Raw genomic sequence first — 21,782 nt, 5'->3', positions numbered from 1 at the left:
GAAATAACCTCCCTTCTTAGATTCTATGTCATCACTAATAATGGAAAACATATAATAAAGCATATGATAAACTCCTAATGCTTCCACTTTTACCATGTTTATCCCATTCTAAATTTTAGTGATTTAATTTAACTACCAGATTGGTATCATCCCCTGCTTCTGTGAAGGTGGTCCCAAAGTATTCATTAAGAATCTTGCCCACATCTTCTGCCTCCATACATGGTTACCTATCTGGTTCCTAATAGGCTCTCCGCTTTCCTAAGTTATCCTCTTGCTCTTTACTCATTAACTAAATCTTTGAATTTTCTTTGATTTTACTTGCCACTTGCTTCAAACACTTCCTTTTCACAATTTCCTTTTAATTTCAGTCTTGTACTCTATTCTCTTGTAGGCTTTCTGCTGTATTAAGGTTTCAATGTCTGATTCATATTTCCTCTTTTGCCTTCCCTGCTCTCTATACATTAAGATTTTCCTCGGGATTTGGCAGCCTCATTTTTATCTTTGTCGGAACAAGTTTACCCCAAATCCCACGAACCACCTTCTTAAATGCCTCCTGCAGCTCCAAATATAACTTTATCTTTAAAGTGTCCACTTTAACAAAGCAACTTCAGTCAAGCTAGCTTAGTCCTCCCCTAATACCTTATCTTTGTCCTTCTCCACAACCACAGAAAACTGAATTATGATCACTAACACGAAAGTGCCTCCCACTGATACCCCCTCACTTGCCAGTTTCATTAAAAACCAAATATAGCATTGCAACCCTTTCATGTGCTTGCCACCTGTTGCCTCAAAAAAAATGGTTTAGGAATTCTGTGCCCTTTATTTACTTTGACTGTATCCTTGCCAATATTAAGGGGATTGAAATCTCTCACTATTACTTCACTTGTTCTAAATTTGCTTTCAAATTTGCTCATCTCTCCCTGTTGAACTGTGTGACTTCTCCTTATTTAGTTCAACTCGTATAGTTTCACTTGAAGATTCTTCAAACATGTCATCTTTTCTCAGAGCTGTGATTGTTTCTTTAACCAATATTGTCACCTGACATTTAAAAAGAAAATCCCTATCATCTTGTCCGAAAACACCAAGCAAAAACATTAAGCTACCAGTTTTGTCCCTTTGAGCCACATTTCAATAATAGCCAGTATATCATACTTCCATTAGTGCCTTCAACTCAGCCTTATTCACCAGACTTTTACACTTGGGTATTTACAACATTAAACACATGGACAACTTTTTTTTTGGACTATTATCTACATTTTCTTCTGCTTTTCAAACCCGTTAATTTGCAGTGATTTCCAGTTCTGCTTTTCACTCTTCTGAATCTACACTGAGTTTGCAACCCCCCGCCCCCCCCCCCACCCCCCCAACACCAAGCTGGTTTAAATCCTCTCCATCTGAACAACAACCCTGCCTGTGAGGACACTAGAACATAGAATACAGCACTGGAACAGGCCCACAATGTTGTGCCAAACTAATTAAACTAGTAATTAAATGCCTAACTAATCCTTTCTGCCTACACAATGTCCACATCCCTCCATTCTCTGCAGATCCCTGTGCCCATCCAAGAGCCTCTTTGCCTCCATTATCATCCCTGGAAGTACATTTCAGGCACCCACAACTGTTTATATCAAAACTTGTCCTGCACATTTCCTTTGAACTTGCCTACTCTCACTTTAAATGCATGCCCTCTGGTATTAGACATTTCAACCCTGGGAAAAATATACCTCTCATGATCTTATAAACTTCTATCAGGTCTCCCCTCAGTCTCTTCAGCTCCAGAGAACACTAACCCAAGTTTATCAAACCTCTCCTCATTGCACATGCCTTCTAACCCAGGCAGAATCCTGGTAAACCTCTTCTGCACCCTCTCCAAAGCCTCCATATGCTTCCCATAATTGGGTGACTAGAATTGAATGCAATACCCCAGATGCAGCTTAACTAGAGTTTTGTAAAGCTGCAACACAACTTCCCAACTCTTGAACTCAATGCCTTGACTGATAAAAGCAAGCATATGATACACTTTCTTTACTACCTTATCAACCTGAGCAGATACTGATTACGGTCCAAATGAAGTGCAAACCAGCTGGCCTGTGTATGTCCCATCTTCTCAGAATGGAATACTGGTGCTCTAGGAATCTAAATTCCTCCCTCCAGCACCCTCACATTCATCTGCACAATCCTCCTATTTCTATCTCACAGGCATATAGAACCAAGGGTCTTAGAATTAGAGTCATAAAGCACAGAAACAGGCCATTTGGCCCAACTTATCCATGCCAACCAAGATGCCTATGTACACTAAACCCATTTGGCCCACATCCCTCTTTTCTTAACCACACACCTGTCCAAATGCTTTTTAAACACTGCAATTGTGCCAGTTTCTACCACCTCCTCTGGCAGCTTGTTCCATATACCTACCACCCTCTGTGTGGGGGGAAAACTTGCCCCTCAGATCTTCTTTAAATATTTCCCCTCTCAATTTACACCTACATCCTCCAGTTATAGACTCCCTAATCCTTGGAAAAAGACTACTCATACTATCCATGGCCATCAATTTTCTAAAATTCCATAAGATTTCCCCTCAGCCTCATGCACTCCAGTGAGAACAATCCCAGCCTATCCAATTTCTCCCTGTAACTAATGTCCTCCATTCCAGGTGACATCCTGATGAATCTCTTACATTCTTTCTAGCATTGCCACAGTCTTTCTATAGTGTGGTGACCAGAACCACACACAATATTCCAAGTGTGGCCTAACCAGTGTCTTGCACAGCTGCAGTATGTCATCTTAACTTTAAAACTCAATACCACTACCTATGAAGGCAAGCAAGATAAACTACCCTATCCACTGATGTCGATAATTTCAGGAAGCTATGAACTTTCACTGCAAAGGCCCTCCGTACGTCGACACTCCTAGGGTCTCTGCCATTTACTGCATACATCCTGCTAGTATTAAATGTCTTAGAATGCATTACCTCACACTTGTCCAGATTAAATGCCATCTGCCATGACTCCGTTCAACTTTTCAGCTGATCCATGCCCCTCTGTATCCTTAGGCAACCATCCTCATGGTCTGGAGATGACTACTTTTGACGTCCTGCTTTGTAAATTATTTCCCACTCCTTTTTCTATCCATGCCACTGGTATAGCTATGGTTCATGAACTCTGACTGTTCACCACCCACACCCTCCAACCCCACCACAGAATCTTCTGCAGCCACTTGGTGATATCCTCAATGTGGCACCTGGGAGACAACATACCATCTAGGAATCCCACCTGCAACTGCAGAAACAGTCACCTTGTTCTCCCCACTGCAGAATCCCTGACAACTATTAGTCACCTGACCACATCCCACCCTGTACAGCTGAGCCTACCATAGATCCTTTGTTTGGTTCTGGCTGCACTCCCCAGGTAAGCTCTCTTCCCTCTTCAGTGTGCAGAAACAAGTACAGATTAGAGAGCGCAAGGCCCTTGGGAAGATCCTGAGCTGCCTGTCCACACTTTGTCTGGTAGGCACCCATTTCCTGTCCTCTCGAGGTGCAGAGTGACCACCTCCTTAAACGCGCTGACAGCAGAAGATGTAGCCTTGTCAATGGATGACAGCTGTTCTCAAGTTCCAAAGCCTGATATGTTACCTCCTTCAGCCAATGATAGCTCATGTCAGAATCAGATTTATTATCACTGATATATGTTGTGAAATTTGTTGTTCTGCAGCAGCAGTACAGTGCATGACAAAGACAAAAATTACTGTAACTTACAAAGGTAAATAAATAGTGCAAAAAGGGGAATAATGAGGTAGTGTTCATGGACTGTTCAGAAACTTGATGGCAGAGGGGAAGAAGCTGTTCCTGAAACCATGAGTGTGGGTCTCCAGGCTCCTGTACCTCCTCCCTGATGATAGTAACATGAAGAGGGTATGTCCCGGGTGATGAGGGTTTTTAATGGTGGATACAGCCTTCTTGAGGCACTGCCTCTTGAAGAGGTCCTCGATGGTGGGGAAGGTTGTGCCTGTGATGGAGTTGGCTGAGTCCACAACCCTCTGTAGCCTCTTTCAATCCTGCACATTGTGCCTGTGGTTGTCCAGGACTGTTGTCCTGGAGTTCCTATAGAGCAGAGAATTTGCATGATCCAAGATTGATTTAATTGCATGATCTAATTTGCCTGACCCCTCTCTCTCTGAGTATTTGTATGTGACAATGCAGGAATCAGCATAATTTTTATTTTAAAACATGAAGCTACATCATTGCCCTTGTTTCATCAATCGCCCTTGCTCAATCCTTACTCTGTAGACTATGCATATTGTGCTTTAGAGAACCCACAGATTTATAGACCCAGGTATCACATGTTCTGAGTCAGCTGGCTTCAGTTAATCATTTCTGCCTGGTTCTCTAATTAACTGGGTGCTTGGCAGGCTATTTCTGTATGACATTTGACACATCTTTATTTCTCTGAATTGTAGAAATCAATAATCAACTTCTCTGCCTGGTATGTAAATGCGTGCTTCAAAAGTGAGGTCATGTGGAATTGTTACAACACAACAGGAGATTATTTGACCCAAAACCATGCTACCTGTTACATACCATATGTGGAGAGATTCTGGTAGTCCCATTACCCTCTACTAATATTGATTACTCACAAAACAATTGCTTGCCAGCGGAAATTACTTGATTTTTTTCATCAAACTTGCAGGCCTGTAGGATACTGTAAATATCATCTCACAGCAGGGTTCCTACAATTGATCAATAGTTTGTTCACCTGCTTATTAAGACAATCTGATGCTTTCTTTCAAAAAATCTCACTGGGATTGAGGACTACCTGTACTTGGGCTGAGGGTCCTGTAGAAACATCCATGTTTTAAAATTTATCCTTGTAATGTGTGTGCCACTGGAAATGCCAATATTTACTACCCACACCTGAATTGACACATTACATAGTCATTTTGAATGCTACAGGCTTGGCTCCTCACAACCAAGTCAAGACTCCAGTTTGCTACCTTAGATTAGTTTCCAGAGGTATGGTTTGTTCACCATGTGTAGCAGAATCCTGTCCCATTTTGAAAGAATTCAGTAACACTGCAGTATTTCAGGGACTACATAGCACTCAAAGCTTGGAATAATTTTGAAGCCTGGAAAACAAGCCTTTTGATACATACAGCTTCTACCAGTAGGTAACGGCCTGAAGAGATGGGACACCCTCCAATATGAAGCTGTAACAGGATTATCTTCAGGCCTACCACCACCACGCCACGGTTTACTGTCACTCTTCGGTAGCCTTCAGGAGCAATAGATTAGGCAAATCCATCTTGCTCATCAATTACACAAGGAAGTGTCTTCTCTACTAACACAGACGAAAGGCTTGGTTTGCCTCCAAAACTTGGGAGTACACTTCAAAATTAACCAACTGGTTGAACAATTTGGAATACCCAAAGGACAGGAATAGACTGGAAACTTTTCTTAGACATATTCACATTTTACTTTTCTTAGACATATTCACATTTCACTTTTCATACACATTTAACAAACTTGGAGGGGTGCAGAATTTGGGTGGGTGGGTGGAAGCGATTACAGGGATGGGGAGTCTTGGTATTGGGCAACAATGGCAGATTTCCTTCCCTTTAGGATGTGAAGGATTTAAAAAGAAAGTTGAAAATTTTATTTGACGTGCTGCTGGATGACCAGAGTTAGGGTTACATGAATCAGACAGGGAAGCAGAGTCATGATCAGATTAACCATAACCTGACTGAACAGAGGAGCACGGTCAAGGGGTTGAATGATCAACTCTTGCTCCCATTTCCTATGGCTCTTCAAGATATGAACAATGCAGACACTACCAGCAATCATTTCCCTACCCCTCATCCCCTTATGGTGGTGGCCGCTTATGGATTGCTTTCCCGAATCCTTGCATCTTAGTGGCAGTTCCCCCCCACCCCACCCCCCAACGTGTACAGAAAATTATTTGTTATTATTCCATATGCCTGGTAGTTATTTCCATGTGCCTAGTAGTTTTTCCATGTGAATATCTGCTGTACCACAACAATTTTCAAAATGGTGAAAACCTTAAATCATGAAAATATGTGCAATTTGCAATCAGAGAACCAATTACCTCCAACCAGTATGAACTGGATGGACTGCTGGTGCATTAGCTACCAAGGCATTTGGAATCTAAGATACAGAACTAGGAAGCAAGATAATTTAAAGTAGGTTGAGTCAATGAACTTCTGCTGAAGCTAAGAGAACTCCCCATACCATTCAGCTGCATTACACTCTTACCATTGTCTGACAAGGCCACAATTAGACATAGCTATTCTGAAAGCAATTTCAGGAAAGAATACCAAACTGTCATTATGGGCCGAATGGCCTAATTCTGCTCCTATATCTTATGGTCTACCTTAGGAATCTTCCTACTTAAATCCATAACAGGACATAATGCCCACTTCTGGGCACAAATGCCATGGAACATGGGCATGTTGGATGCTTAATGCTAAGAACTGCCTAGAGTGCTGCCATCACTGGAGAGTTTACTCTGGGATATATTCAGGAGTGGCATTGGAAGAGACTGGCACACTGGCTGAAAGATATTATTCTGCAAGCACAGTGGAGACAGGAGATTTCCATGGGACAGCTCCCCAAAATTAGTGATGATTTTTACAATGACAACTGGATTGGGTATGTTTTAACCATGTTCCATTCTGAAGGATAAACCGATGCTTGGTGGCCCATCCAGTTCATACTCAATATGCTTTGACATTGCGGTTTTGCACAACTGAATAGACATTTCAGAAGGCTCTTAAGAGTCGATCCAGTGCTGTGTTCAGTTAAATCTGCATTCCCATTGTCATTGATAGAGGAAGTTATGAGAATAATGCTCTTTAACACTGACTCCAAAAATTGAAGAGGTATTGTGACAGGGGTTATTAATGTAAACAAGAGTTTGTCATTTCTTAGACAAGGAGGAGATTACTAAAATACTATTTTTTAATCAGAATCTCTTTGACATTTCTAGACTAAGGAATTGTGCTGACTTCAAGGTATTGCATCACCTATATTCCACTTTCTTCTCCACTCAAATGCCATTTGAATGAGATTGTGCAGAATGCACGTTGTCTAGTCCATATTATAAAAAGAATGAAGATAATCAAATGCTTGCTACATTATACCAACAGCACATTCTACAATGTTCATGCCAACAGAACCAGTTTTTAATGGAGTGTTTGGTCAATTTAGGCCTCTCATACATTATTTACCAAATGGCTTGGTTTGAAATCAGGGCTGTGACCTTCACTAACTTTATCTCCCTTCCAATTCATCAACCATGATTACACTTAACACTATTTGTCCATGGGAATGAAGGCATCACTGGCAAGGGTTGCATTTGTTGCTTATCCCTCACTGTCCCTGAACAGGAGTTAGCTGGGCCATTTCAGAGAGTAACAGTAAGTCATATTGCTATGGTTATGGAGTTTGCAAGCAGATGTATACAAATTATTGGATTGTTACAACTTTTCCTGTCCATCTATGCATATTATCTTCTGAGAAAATCTACACAATGCACACGAGTCACTTTCACAAGATCAGTGGCGAGCCCACAAAGTTGCTGGGCTATATTTGAAACATGCTTCCTTGCTTATTTCAGCCCCTCAACACCAATATATGTTTAAGATGCTTGAAACTACTGTGGTGATATTGCTCATCCCTACAGCTGCTGGATTAGCTTTCCTAATAATGACACATCTCTCGTTCTGCTTTTTAAAGAGGGACAAGAGAAGAGGCAGGCAAATAATTATGTACACAATGTGATGAGTACACCACAATGTAGTTTTTATTAACAGTGAACAAGGGCTTGATTTTACAGGGTTATGCAATGCCAGAAATTGCAAAGTTATCTATAACTCAGTGCCTCATATTCTACCCATGTCATCTAAAACCCAATGGTATGAACATAGAATTTTCCAATTTCAGGTAAGCTACATCTCGTTTCTTACTCTCTTCTGATCCACCCAGGTTCTCTCAACCTCCATACCCACCACCCCTCTCCCCTCCCTCCGTTACTCATTTTCTTTCACCTCCCCCATCGGGTTCGATCTGTCCATGACCCTTACACTTAACCCATTAAGTCTCCTATTCCCCTCCCCTTCAGTTAGATCCATCTGCCCATCATCCCCTCCCTTATCTGGTTCCACTCATCACTTTCCTTACTTTGTATTGATATTGGTTTATTATTGTCACTTGTACCGAGGTACAGTGAAAAACTTGTCTTACAAACCGATCTTACAGGTCAATTCATTACACAGTGCAGTTACATCAAGTTAGTACAGAGTGCATTGATGCAGTACAGGTTAAAAAAAACAATAACAGTACAGAGTAAAGTGTCACAGTTACAGAGAAAGTGCAGTGCAATAAGGTGCAAGGTCACAACAAGGTAGATTGTGAGGTCATAGGTCATAGTCCATCTCATTGTATGAGGGAATTGTTCAATAGTCTTATCACAGTGGGGTAGAAGCTGTCCTTAAGTCTGGTGGTACGTGCCCTCAGGCTCCTGTATCTTCTACCCGATGGAAGAGTAGAGAAGAGAGAATGTCCCGGGTGGGTGGGGTCTTTGATTATGCTGGCTGCTACACCAAGACAACGAGAGGTAAAGACAGAGTCCAAGGAGGGAAGACTGGTGTCTGTAATGCGCTGGGCTGTGTCCACAACTCTCTTCAGCTTCTTGCAGTCTTGGGCAGAGCAGTTGCCATACCAAGCTGTGATACATCCTGATAGGATGCTTTCTATGGTGCATCGGTAAAAGTTGGTGAGAGTAAAAGGGACAAACCAAATTTCTTTAGCCTCCTGAGGAAGTAGAGGTACTGGTGGGCTTTCTTGGCCATGGCATCCACGCGGTTTGTCCAGGACAGGTTGTTGGTGATGTTCATTCCCAGGAACTTGAAGCTGTCAACCCTCTCGACCTCAGCACCATTAATGTAGACAGGTGTATGTACACCGCCCCCTTTCCTGAAGTCAATGACCAGCTCTTTAGTTTTGTTGACATTGAGGGAAAGGTTGTTGTCATGACACCATTCCACTAAGCTCTCTATCTCCTTCCTGTACTCCGATTCATCACTGTTTGAGATACGGCCTACAACGGTGGTTGTAGACTTGTAGATGGAGCCAGAGCAGAATCTGGCCACACAGTCATGAGTGTATAGGGAGTAGAGTAGAGGGCTGAGCACGCAGCCTTGAGGTGCACCAGTGTTGAGAATAATTGTGCTGGAGACACTTACCATATTCCAGAATCTGCAGCCCTTTGTCGTCTCCACTTATCACCTTCCAGCTTTTGTCTCTACCTCCACCCTCCCCCTCGGCTCCATCTGCCCATTTTTCCCCTAACTCACCCCTTTATTTTGGCTACATCCCCTCTACACTCCCAGTCCAGATGGAAGGTCTTGACCCAAAACATCAACTATCCCTCTGTCGCTGCAGATGCTGCCTGACTCAGTTTCTCCAGCAGTTTATTTTTTTGCTCCATATTAGATATAGTGGCCGGTGATGCCAGGTACTCTTTAGAGATTTAGTTTTCAAGTCAAATAGAATTGCAGGCAAAGTATTTTAAATTGGAGTTGTTGATGCTATCTGGAAAAAGATCATTTACTAATACTGAACACAAAGGAAACTCAGGCCTTTCTTCTTGGCAATAATACCACCATTGTTTCCCAAGACACTAGCTAAACTGATTTAATGAAGTGCATCCCTCCACTTAAGTAATTACTAACCATATCACTGGCAACACTTCAGCTAGCTAGATCAATGGGGAAGATTTCCTGCAACACAAACAGGTTTCCAGCACTGTTGCTGTCTGCTACATCCTTTAAATAAGCAAAGGGACATTGTCTTGCAGGTCACAAAAAGCCTTCAGGATTAAAAGGAGCCAAACCACTAAGTGCAAGCAGAAACTTCCAATAAAAATGTATGCAACCCACATCTCAAAGACCTCTTCCTAACATTACATTATATGTCTACATTTTTCCACAGCACTTTGCACATTTCAGCTGCAATGCCCTCATATTTCAAAATAGCTCCCAGAGTTCACACATACCACCAAATGCAATCTCACCAAGCATTTCCATCGACCAAGATGAACACAAACCTAAACCAAATAGCTTTTCATGTAAAAATTATACAAATGTTCAGTGATTCATCATCCTTGTATTATTGATTTCATTTTAGAAAAGCAACCTTTAAAGCCAACTAACTTGGCATTCTCTTCCTACAGGTTAAGTAGGTTTTTAAATTCCTAATCAATGTTTCTAGTACACACAAGAACATGAGAAAGATACATGTTGTCAGACTGCTTTCTTGATGCTGCTTGTATATGATTATACCAGCAGGAATCGATCAACACTTCCATACTGAATTAAATACATCCATAAGTCCTACATTTGTGCTTTATTAAGCCTTTGAATGAAAATCATTCTCGACTCTGGGGCCCTGGTAAGACTACACCTGGAATATTGTGTCTACTTACCAAAGGAAGGATACACATGCGAGAGAGCAAGTGTTTAAAAAAAAAGGTTCAGCAGAGTTACTCCTGGGAATGGAAAAGGAGGGATGGTGCTGAGAAAATTGTTCTGAAAAAAGAGAATAAGCTGGGTGTAAACTAACACAGAATAAGTAGCTGCAGTTGGAGGCCATTTGCTCTGCCTTTCAATGAGATTGTAGCTAATTTTTAAAAAATCTTGGTCCCACGTTCCTGCATTAACTTCACATTCCATTGGTTCTCTTAATATCTAGAGACATATCAGTCTTGTCTTGAACATACCCAATGACTGAGCCCCTACAGCCTTCTCTGTCAGCAAAATGCAAAAATTATTCTTTTAACATCTCCACCCCAAACATCTGAAACCTTATTTTGGGACTGCGACCTCTGGTTCTAGACAACCCAGCCAACTGAAATATCAAGCCCGCATCTATCCTGCCATGTACATTTTGATGAGATCACTTGTCATTCTACCAAATGGCATATGTCTAGTCTGTTTAATCCCTCTTTGTATGACAAACAGGTCATCCCATAAGACAAACTGGGCTTATACTAGAGTTTAGAAGAATGACAGAATCTCATGAAATATCCAAGACCCTTATGGGGCTTGACAGGGTAGATGCAGGGATGTTTCACTTCTCTGGGCAGTCTAGGGCTAAGCATTCAGGAGAGGAGATCTTTCTTCATCAAGAGGTAAATTAATCTTGATTTGCTATCCAAGGAGGTTATGGAGATCCAGTCATTGAGTATATTAAGAAAATGTCCAAAAATATATTTCATCTAAGATATGTGGTTAGTATGGAAAAGTGGTGCTGAGGTAAGAGATCAGACTATTGAATGGCAATGTAGACAAAGGGCCTAAAACTTCTGCTTTCATATCCATAGATACCATGTTCTACAAATCTCCAAAGGAGATTATTCAATCACAGTGTCAAGAAATGGTTAGAATTTAAACCCACAGCTCCAAGCTAAAATATGTTGATAATTAATGGCATCACTCTGTTATTAATGAGAATTGACCTATGCACATAGAATTATACTGTAACAAAACTTTCTGGTAACATATCATAAAGAACTTACAAGTCCCAAAGAGCTTTGTCCAGAAACTTATTTCACCTCTGACTAGGAAGTATAAACATAATGCTTTGGGCTATTGGCCAATACGAAAGATGGAACTGAATGGCAAGAAAACAACATCTTGAAAGCACACTCAACTTTTATCTGCTTTCTGATAGTAGGTGAAAAGTAGAAATAGAGCATATTACATATTTTGACAATGAAGAGGAAAGTCTTCAGTTACAGAAAAATACTTATAAGTTTGTAGGATTGGCTGAACAATGGCAGATGGAATTTAATCATGAAAAATGTCATGTGACACACTTTGGGAGGACAAACAGGCCAAGGATATACACAATGATTGGTAAGACTCCAGGAAGTATGGAAGAATAAAGGGACCTTGGTGTACATTTCCAAGCAACTCTGAAGGCAGCAACACAGATGGATAAGGTGAAGGCAACATGCAAGATACTTGTATTTCTATGTCCTGGATAATGAAGGCAAGAACAGGGAAGTTATGGTACAACTATATAAAATGTCAGTTAAAAAATAGCTGGACTGCTGTGTGCACCCCTGGTCACCATACTATAGGAAGGATTGCACAGATGAGAGTTCAGAGCAGATTTACTAGTAATGGGCACTTCAACTACAAGGAGAGTCTAGATAGCTTATGTTTGTTTTCCTTGGAGCAAGGGAGGCAGAGGAGGTACCTGGTTAAAAAAAAGTTATGAGGGGCACAGGTAGGCTAATGATAATCATTTCCCTTTGGCAGGTGTCCACATCCAGAGGACATAGACTTAACACAAGGGATAGGAAATTTAGAGGGAATTCGAAGAAGAATCTTTCTCCCCCCACCCACTCAAAGTGGTTGGTAGAGGTGGTACTCAAAACATTTACTTAATATTTGGATGAACACCCGAAATGCCATCACACAGAAAGCTATGGGTAGAGTGCTGGAAAATGAGATTAGTATAAATAGGTACCTGATAGCCAACATGGACAAGGTGAGCCAAAAGAGCTAGATTTCATGCTGTAGGACTCTAAACTCCAATTGTTCAATGTTACAGCATTAAACAGGAGGCATTTCCAATGACGCGTATCAGTACTGAAAGATGCAGATAAAAGTTAGCTATTGTAAATATACAATGTCACTTTTCTGGCCATTTCTAATAACCTGATTATCTAACTATTCAACTAAGGGGAGTTTCTCCATTTTTAGCATGTCAACATTTACACATTGCCAACTTCAAACCAAAAGCTGGATGTGACTCATTGGGATTCCAAACATTCTTACAAAGCTATTGACATAGAACCCACAATCAATACATATAGTACCACACTTAAGCACTGCCCTTTCACTTCTCACCTGCTTTCAAATCCACTTGAGTGCAAGATACAAGAAAGGTAGTCTCATCGAGCTACTAGCAACATAAAATGCACTTTTTGTTTGCTTGTGAAGGATAGGGTAAACCTTTATACTCTGAGATAGTGTTCTTAAGACGATAGAAATTTAATAAATGAACATAGGCAATGATATTTGAAATTGAACAAAAATGTCAAATTCGAGGTGAAAACAGCCACCTTATGAGAAATCATTCTAACATAACTAAATAGTTACTAAATTGCTCCAGAATATTTCAGTAAAATCGCTTCAGCTAGTGCAGAGTGCTGCAGATAACAGACTATGAAGCAAGTTTACCTATTCCATTTGCATATTTGCTTAGAGAATTTTGACAGTCAAATCTTTCCCCACTATGCCATCAATTCTGTGTTCATTTGCTGCAATGGATAAAAAGTCATGGACAAACTATTCACACGAATTCCTTTCCCTGTGAGCTATTAATTTTTGTTTTTAAGAACATTAATCCATTTCATTTACAGAAGGATTTATGGATTTCATTGCCAACATTTTCTGGTAGAGTACTCCATGTTCCAACAACCATTTGCCATGAAATGTCTAACCAAAATTTTGGGGATGAACTTTAAATGCATATGTCATGCAATGTGCATTTAAAAGGTGTAATCAAAACAGTCTTCAAGTTCTTGAAAAGAAGTACACCACTCCTTTAACTGACAATTGAAACAGGAGAAATTTGTAAACAAGTCTTCCTTAGTAATTATCCTGACATTTAACGTTCACCCATAAGAATGTGGGTTTATTCAATTATAGTCAGGTTGCAAATAAGAAAACACATGCCCTTAGGAATTTTAAGCACAAGTAGGTCCATTACAATACTGCCAACCCAAGTAACTACACAAAATTACCCTTGCTACTAAAGCATGTGGTTCCAATCATTTCTAAGTACTTATGAATCTCAATGTGTGCACCTTCAAGCAGAGTAAAGATACAGTCATACAGCAATACAGCAGGGATACAGGCCCTTTGGCCCAACCAGTGCATGCTGACCCATGGTTGCCACCCAGCTAGTCCCAATTTCCTGCATTCAGCTCATATCCCTCTAAGTCCCACCCCTCCATGTGCCTATCTGTGCTTCTTAAATAACACTATTGTACCTACCTCAACCATTTCCTCTGGCAGCTCATTCTATATACGCACCACCCTCTGCATGAAAAAATTGCTTCTCGGGTCCCTTTTAAATATTTCTCCTCTCACCCTAAATCTATGCCTCCTAGTTTTGGACTCCCCTACCCTGGGGAAAAGACTGTTACCATCTACCTTATCCATATCTCTCATGAATTTAAACACTTCTATAAGGTCACCCCTCATTCTCCTACATTCCAAGGAATAAAGACCTAGCCTGGCCAACCTCTCCTGATAACTCAGGCCCACTAGTCCTGGCAATATCATAGAAGATAGGACATTACAGCACAGTATTGTGTTTGTTTTGTCTTTTTATAGTGTCTTGTACACTCTATGAAGTCAACTCTCATCCTCCTTCTCTCCAAAGAAAAAAGCCCTAGCTCACTCAACCTATCCTCATAAGACATGCTCTCCAATCCAGGCAGCATCCTGGTAAATCTCCTCTGCACCATCTCTCAAGCTTCCATATTCTTCCAAAAATGAGGCAACCAGAACTGAACACAATACTCCAAGTGCGGTCTGACCAGAGTTCTACAGAGCTGCAACATCACCTCGCGGATCTTGAGCTCAATACCCCGACTAATGAAGGCCAATACACCATACACCTTGACAACCCTATCGACCTGCGCAGCAACCTTGAGGGATCTATGGATATGGACCCCAAGATCCCTCTGTTCCTCCACACTGCTAAGAATCCTGCCATTAACCTTGTATTCTGCCTTCAAATTCGATCTCCCAGAGTGTATCACTACACACGTATCTGGGTTGAACTCCATCTGCCAGTTCTCAGCCCAGCTCTGCATTCTATCAATATCCTGTTGTTATCTACAGCAACCTTCTACACTATCCACAACACCACTAACCTTTGTATCATCAGCAAACTTACTAAACCACCCTTCCACTTCTTCATCCGAGTCATTTATAAAAATCACAAAGAGCAGGGGTCCCAGAACAGATCCCTGCAGAACACCACTGGTCACCGACCTCCAGGCAGAATACGCTCCAGCTACCACCACTTTGTCTTCTATAGGCAAGCCAATTCTGAATCCACACAGCCAAGTTTCCCTGGATCCCATGCCTCCTGACTTTCTGAATAAGCCTTCCATGAGGAACCTTATCAAACGCCTTACTAAAATCCACGTACACCACATGCACTGCTCTACCTTCAATGTGCTTTGTCACATCCTCGGAGAATTCAATCAGGCTCGTGAGGCATGACCTGCCCCTCACAAAGTCATGCTGACTGTCCCTAATCAGCCTATGCTTCTCCAAATGCCTATAAATCCTCTCTCTAAGAATCTTCCCAGCACTGAAGTAAGACTCGCTGGTCTGTAATTCCCAGGGTTATCCCTACTCCCTTTCTTAAGCAAAGGAACAACATTTGCCACCCTCCAATCATCTGGCACTACTCCTGTGGCCAGTGAGGCTGCAAAGATCATTGCCAAAGGTGCAGCAATCTCTTCCCCTAGCTTCCCGTAATAACCTTGGATATATCCAGTCTGGCCCCGGTGACTTATTTATCCTAATGTTTTTTCAATAGTTCCAGCACATCCTCTTTCCTCATGTCGACATGCCCTAGCATATCAGCCTGTCGTACACCATCCTCACAAACGTCAAGGTCTCTCTCTCTCTGGTGAATACCAAAGCAAAGTATTCATTAAGGACCTCCCCTACCTCTTCCGACTCCAGGCACGTTTCCTCTTTTATCCCTGATCGGTTCTACCCTCACTCTAGTCATCCCCCTGTCCTTGTAAATTTTTTCTGCACTTTTTCCATTTTAACCAAGTCTTTCCTACAACAGGGTGACCAAAACTGTATGCAACCTCAGTGAGGAAACAAATGGGCAAACTTTCTATTCAGGATTATATGCAGGAAAATAATAATAAGCTGCACAAAATTGAAATTCAAAAAGAATTTGAGATACAGGAGGCAGTTCTGCCCATCATACTTACTGTATGCTGGTCAAGAAAAAGCTACTCGGTCTAATCTCACCTTCCAGCACTTGGTCTCTGGTTGTACACATCACAACTCTTCAAGAAAACATTCAAGTACCTTTATAAATAATGGTTTCTACCTCTACCTTACAGAGGGTGAATGTCAAACCCCTGCCATATTCTGGGCATTGCTTTTTCCTTCATCTCCACTCTAACCCTTATACTTTAGATCTATGCACTTGCTTAACTCCTTTACTGAAGGAAATAGCTCCTTTGTATTTATCTAGGCCCCTCAATTTTATACATCTCAATTAAGGTGGCCCTGAGTCTCCTCTGCTCTAAAGGAAACAACTCCAGCTTATCTAATTTTTCCTCCGAACATATTTCCATTGCCGGCAGAAGCCTGTGTGTTGTCACCGCACACTTCCCAGTGCAATCTCATCTTTCCTGTAATGCAGTGATCTAAACTGTACTCAATACTCAAGCTGTGGTGTAACAGGTGTTGTATACTGCTCTAGCATGACCTTTCTTGCTCATATATTCAGGACTTGGCATTTCCTTTATTAGCCTTTTGACCGTCTTATTGAGCTGTTCTGCTACAATGAAGTATCTCATACACCTCAAGGTCAATTTATTCCTCCACACTACTCAGCATCCTTCCATTGATTGTAAATTCCCTAAAGCTTCTCCTGGTTGAAGTCTATCATTTTTCTATCCAAGTGATGAAACCATATTTGCCTTTGCATCGTCTACATCCCCACATGCAACCACATGGCCAATTTGCACTTTTATATGCATACTTCTTTATCAAGCCTTCTCCCACACCGCCCCCCCCCCCCAATCATCATTAATACATTGCACAAAGATTGGGACCGAATCAGTTATACCCTGGTAATAGCCTTCCAGTTACAAAAATGGCTGTCAATCATCATCTTTTCTTTCCTACTATAACTTCAGTTCCAATTTGCCAACCTTCATTGGATCCCATGGGTGTTTACCTGGTACAAAATCCAAGTAGCCTACATCAAACATGGTCTTCATCACTCATTCTTGTATTTCCTCAAAAAATTCTATCGTTAATTAGACACAAATGTCCTTCAATAAATTCATGCTGATCTGTCCCTGATTAATAAGTATCTTACTAAATGAAGATTTGGACTTTTCTTACAATTCTAATAATAGGTTAAACAAAGTGCCCTATACTTTTTTTTTGCTTAAAAGGCAAGAGATATAGCATGGTACAACATCAGCAGTCCTTCAATCCTTTAAGCACCATTCCTGTTGCCAAAGAATTTCATAAAATGATGGTCAGGGTCTCCGTAATATCCTTCCCTGCATTTTGAACAATCTGGGACATAGGCCTGGCAATTAATCCATTTTTGAAGGTACTAAAAACCTTAATAGTTCCTCTCTTGCTACATTATCCCATCCAATATTTTCCAATCCACAGCATCATCCCTTTCGCACAGTAAAACAAAATCACCAAGGATCTTACCCATATCTTCCATAAACAAGTAACCTTTTTAAGCCCCTGTAAGCCTACTCTTCCCTTAGTTATCCACTTATTTTTTTAAATATATAAAGTGTTTCTAAAAAGTATCTTTGGATTTTATTTGATTTTACTTGGCAATATTTTTCATCATCCTTCTAAGCTCCCCTAATTTCCCTTCTATGCTTTCCATTTTCTTACAAGCTTTCTGATAACAATAAGCACTCATAAGCTTCCTTTTTTGCCTTATTCGAGTCTCTATGCACCTTGCCATCCAAAGGGCTCCTAATTTTTCTTTGTGGGAACATGTTTCCCATTGGATCACCTTCTTGAATACCTCCTAATGCTCAGGATAGATCTTTCAAAGGACTGGCACTTACTGTATTTGCATATGCAAAAGCAAAAAGACAAAGAGTTCAAACTTCATGAACATGTTGGTGTCAACTATAAGCTACATCCTTAGCTACAATTAATACTGGAAAACAATATTGGGGTGAAATCATACCTGAAGTAGACAAGTTAACAATAAGGTAAATTTTCAATATCTCATTTGATATACTCTGGTAAAGTTCTTCCTTTTCAGTACTCAGTCGCAGTGTGGAATTAGGAACATGAGATAGCTGTGAAACATGCAGTGAACCCAAAGCATACTTTACTTGTTAAAAGAAAATATGAGTTGTAGATCAGCAGATAAGTCTCATCACAGAGCATATCAACAAATCATTAACTGGCATCACCTTAGTGTATTCTGAATGAAAGGCCAACAGTACTACAGCCTCTCTGCTCTTGTACTAACTGCTATATTCAGGGTACAATACTCATTGTCATTTTGCAATTACAAACATCACACCAATGAAAGCCAGTAATTCTAAGAAAGATACAAAATGTTGTTGCAAGGCTAAATATTTTAGAGTTATCCAATACATTTGGGAAACTCACTTTACAATATTGTTTCAAAAGGCAAATTGCTCCTGCTTCTACATCCCAATACTGAAAGTTATCCATCATGACATGCTGTTGTGCACATATATCCGAGCAATATCTAATGGCATTGCTGCATTTCACAGCAAGATGATAGTGCAAACGTGTTATGCAGTGGCTGATTGTCATCATGGCCCAAGTTTAACTGAAAACTAAAAACAAAAGTAGCCCCAGAGATCCCATGTGCCTGCTCTGCCATTCAATAGGATCATGGCTAATCTTTTACTTCAACATTGCACATGTCTCTCAATGTATTTAATACTGAAAAAATTACAAATCTCCACCTTAAATATACTCAGTGGCCAAGGCTCCACAGGCCTCTTGGGGAGTGAATTTCAAAGATGCATTAAACTTTGGTGAAGAAATTGTTTCTCTCTCTCTCTCTCTCTCCTGAACAGCCCATCAACCATAATGCGAACTGCAGCAAATGTAGCTAGCAGTACAACTCCAGTCTGTCAGTTGCTTTCCCAAGTGTACATTAACTGCTGATGTCAGGCAGCTAACTCAAGGAGTCACATCCTTAAGTTCAAATGTTTTCTTCATTACTGATGCAGAGTTATTTTAAAAATAGTTGCAAGATATTGACTTTTGGTGACATGCCTTGTGGGTTTTGATCATCAGATTCAGCTTCTTCGCTAAAAATGCTTGACTGACCAAAAAAAGTCCCCAAAATATTGCACAAGAAAATAAAAATAACTATTTCTGCTCTTAAAGCAAGAGGTTCTTCATTACAACGATAATTAGTGTCATATACTTAAACTATCAGATTTGCATCTTTCCATCCCTGGAAGTGAGTGCTCAGACTTTATCTTTATTTTCTGATAGGAAAGCAGCTTTAGAAAGTATGACATTTGGACGAGTATTTCCAAGGTGAATCTTGAGATAGAGTGTTGAAGCTTGGGTGTTTGTACATGAAGCAGGTGAGTAGCACACAGTGGCTGGCTAATTATTTTCGAAAATGTTGCCACTTTTGACAGGGTCAGGTGGACCAGATTCCAAGTTCATCCAAACTATGGGGCATTCCTACTACTTAGTAATACCAGCTCAGTGACAAGTACTTGGAGATTCAAATATCTCAAATTTATCCTGAACAATGTAAATAAATGTCCACCGTTTGCACTTCTGTCTGTTCATCCAGTGTGACACAGCTTCCCCCCTCCCCCCATGTGATCCACTTCCAGGCAATCACGTTTGGAACTAACAGCCAGTTTAGAGATTTGGGCTCTGCTCAACCATACTCCACTGTAGCAGCCCACTGATCAACTTATTTTTGTGAAGTTATGTTATGCTGTTTTGAAAGGCTGCTGGATTTAAAACAATAATGCATAATATAAGGTCTGGAGAAGGAAGCAATTGCTGCAGAATGCATCTGCAGATCATTTAAATGAAAGGATTATTACGGTTAGGGTAGGGATTGTAATATGCTAGCAGAAAGCTAATGGAAACTAGCAAGGACAGAATTGGCAGTGGTTCAAAATTAAAGAAGCTGACAAAATCATGCAACAAAGCAGAAGATTCTCAAATGTATTTTTATAGAGGAAGCGATTTGTAAAGCATTTAAATTCACATCAATTCTAGTGATTTTTTTTGATTCCTTTGATGAAACGTGCAAGAATTCTGAATTAGCTGCAAAATGAGTGCCAACAATTTTGTAGTTATTTCTACCACAAATTCCTAGCCAGTATTTTCCCAGCAGTTTCAGTTTTAGTGGTTGTGTTCATTTTTTCCTCATTTCTTTATAACTTCATGGTTGAGCAAATGAGGACACAGATTCAAATATTTTTCCTCCACAAACAAAAAGATATCTCTGCTTTCAATTCAACACAACTGGCATTTGAAAGCATAGCCTTTTCACATTTAATATGTTCTGATGCAAGCCACTGCATCTTCATCTGAACAGCAGCTATGATGATGAAAAGCTCATTGCCACCTTGCAGCAGGTAAAGCTAACCTCAAGTTCAAAAATGGATGGAGACATTAAAACAAGTCAGTCAGATGTCTGATGTGGTGACTGGTTTCTTTTCCTTGTTCTAATGAACAGACATTGGAGTCATCAGGTCTATTTCCAGTAATGGGTTCTGCAGAGACTTGATGAGGTCACTGGATTTATTTCCCCAGTACTTTTTGAAAAGTGTGAAACAGTTTAACTTATCTCTAGCCATGGGCACTAAATATTCAAAATGCACATTGCCTTCGGATATTCCCTTGCTCTAAATAAACACATTTTTGCCTTAAGTAGTTTCAATCACACAATAAAACAATTGCTTTTACAAAATTTAAATGGGTGATCACTTACAATATCTTCTATTATTTCTTTGACCGCTGCCACAAGAAGAATGAATAAGAGTGGGACCAATGTTGTGTAACGACCAGTTGGGGAAACATCAGGGATTTGCTGGACAAAAGAAGAAAACAGGATGTAAATATATGGATTACCTTTCCATGGAACACCCTAATTACCTTTCATACTTGCACAAAACATCGCAACATACCAGTGATGAACATTTAGCTTAACTTGCATTCAGAGCTTAACTCTAGAAAAACTGACAGCAGATCGATGAAGTGGCTGCGAGAACTGAGAGAGAAGAGTGTTAAGTAGGGTACTGCTATCGTAGACGTGAAATTTGAGTTTGCATTTTCAGATGGTGCTATGGAGCATTTAGATGAGAAAATGGATTTTTGGTGATACCTAGGAGGTAATGTGGGAACAGCCAAAAAGGACATTGCAGATAACATTCCCCCCTTCCCTCCACCAACTCAGTTAGATAGGGATATTAAAAGAGCAAGCTGTAAGAGTGGCTCCATACTGATCACTAAAATTGAGGGATACTGGACCACTGTCATACTCACGTGGGACATTATTAATGACCATGAATGGCACCATAATTATCAGATTCCATAATCTGCAGCTCTTTGTGGTCTCCAACGATCATCTCCCAGCCTGTCACTATGGCCACTCCTCTCTTCCCAACCTGGCTCCATCTGCCCATCAACCTTTCCTCACCTAGATCCACCCACTTACCAGCTCCTATCTCCTCCCTCACTTCTTTCTACTGGCCATCTCCCCTTCATACTTGCAGTCTTGATGCAGGTTCTCAACCCAAAACATTGACTACCCCTTTGCCTCCAGATGATGCCTGACCTGCTGAGTTCCGCCAGCAGCTTGTTTTCTGCTCAAGATAGGACAACCCCTCCTTCCAGGAATTAACAATGAATCTCTTCTGGATTGCCTCCAATACTAGTAATTTCCTCTGAAATAAGGAAATTAGAGT

At 40.6% G+C, this 21,782-nt stretch overlaps 1 protein-coding gene across 5 annotated transcripts in view; it reads right to left on the bottom strand.

Annotated features, from left to right (window-relative positions):
* atp8a1 (ATPase phospholipid transporting 8A1) overlaps window positions 1-21,782 on the bottom strand; it is a 276,718-nt gene that overhangs the window by 191,180 nt on the left and 63,756 nt on the right. For all 5 annotated transcript variants that reach the window (XM_052045257.1, XM_052045250.1, XM_052045267.1 and 2 more), the window contains exon 4: window positions 20,807-20,905. In XM_052045257.1, coding sequence (XP_051901217.1) covers window positions 20,807-20,905 — 99 coding nt within the window. The remainder of the gene's footprint in view (window positions 1-20,806; window positions 20,906-21,782) is intronic.

This window comes from Pristis pectinata, chromosome 2, assembly GCF_009764475.1.
Source record: "Pristis pectinata isolate sPriPec2 chromosome 2, sPriPec2.1.pri, whole genome shotgun sequence".
In the NCBI taxonomy this organism is placed as follows: domain Eukaryota; kingdom Metazoa; phylum Chordata; class Chondrichthyes; order Rhinopristiformes; family Pristidae; genus Pristis; species Pristis pectinata.
The sequence above is the reverse complement of the archived record's forward strand: the minus strand, read 5'-3'. Positions and strand labels throughout refer to the sequence as shown.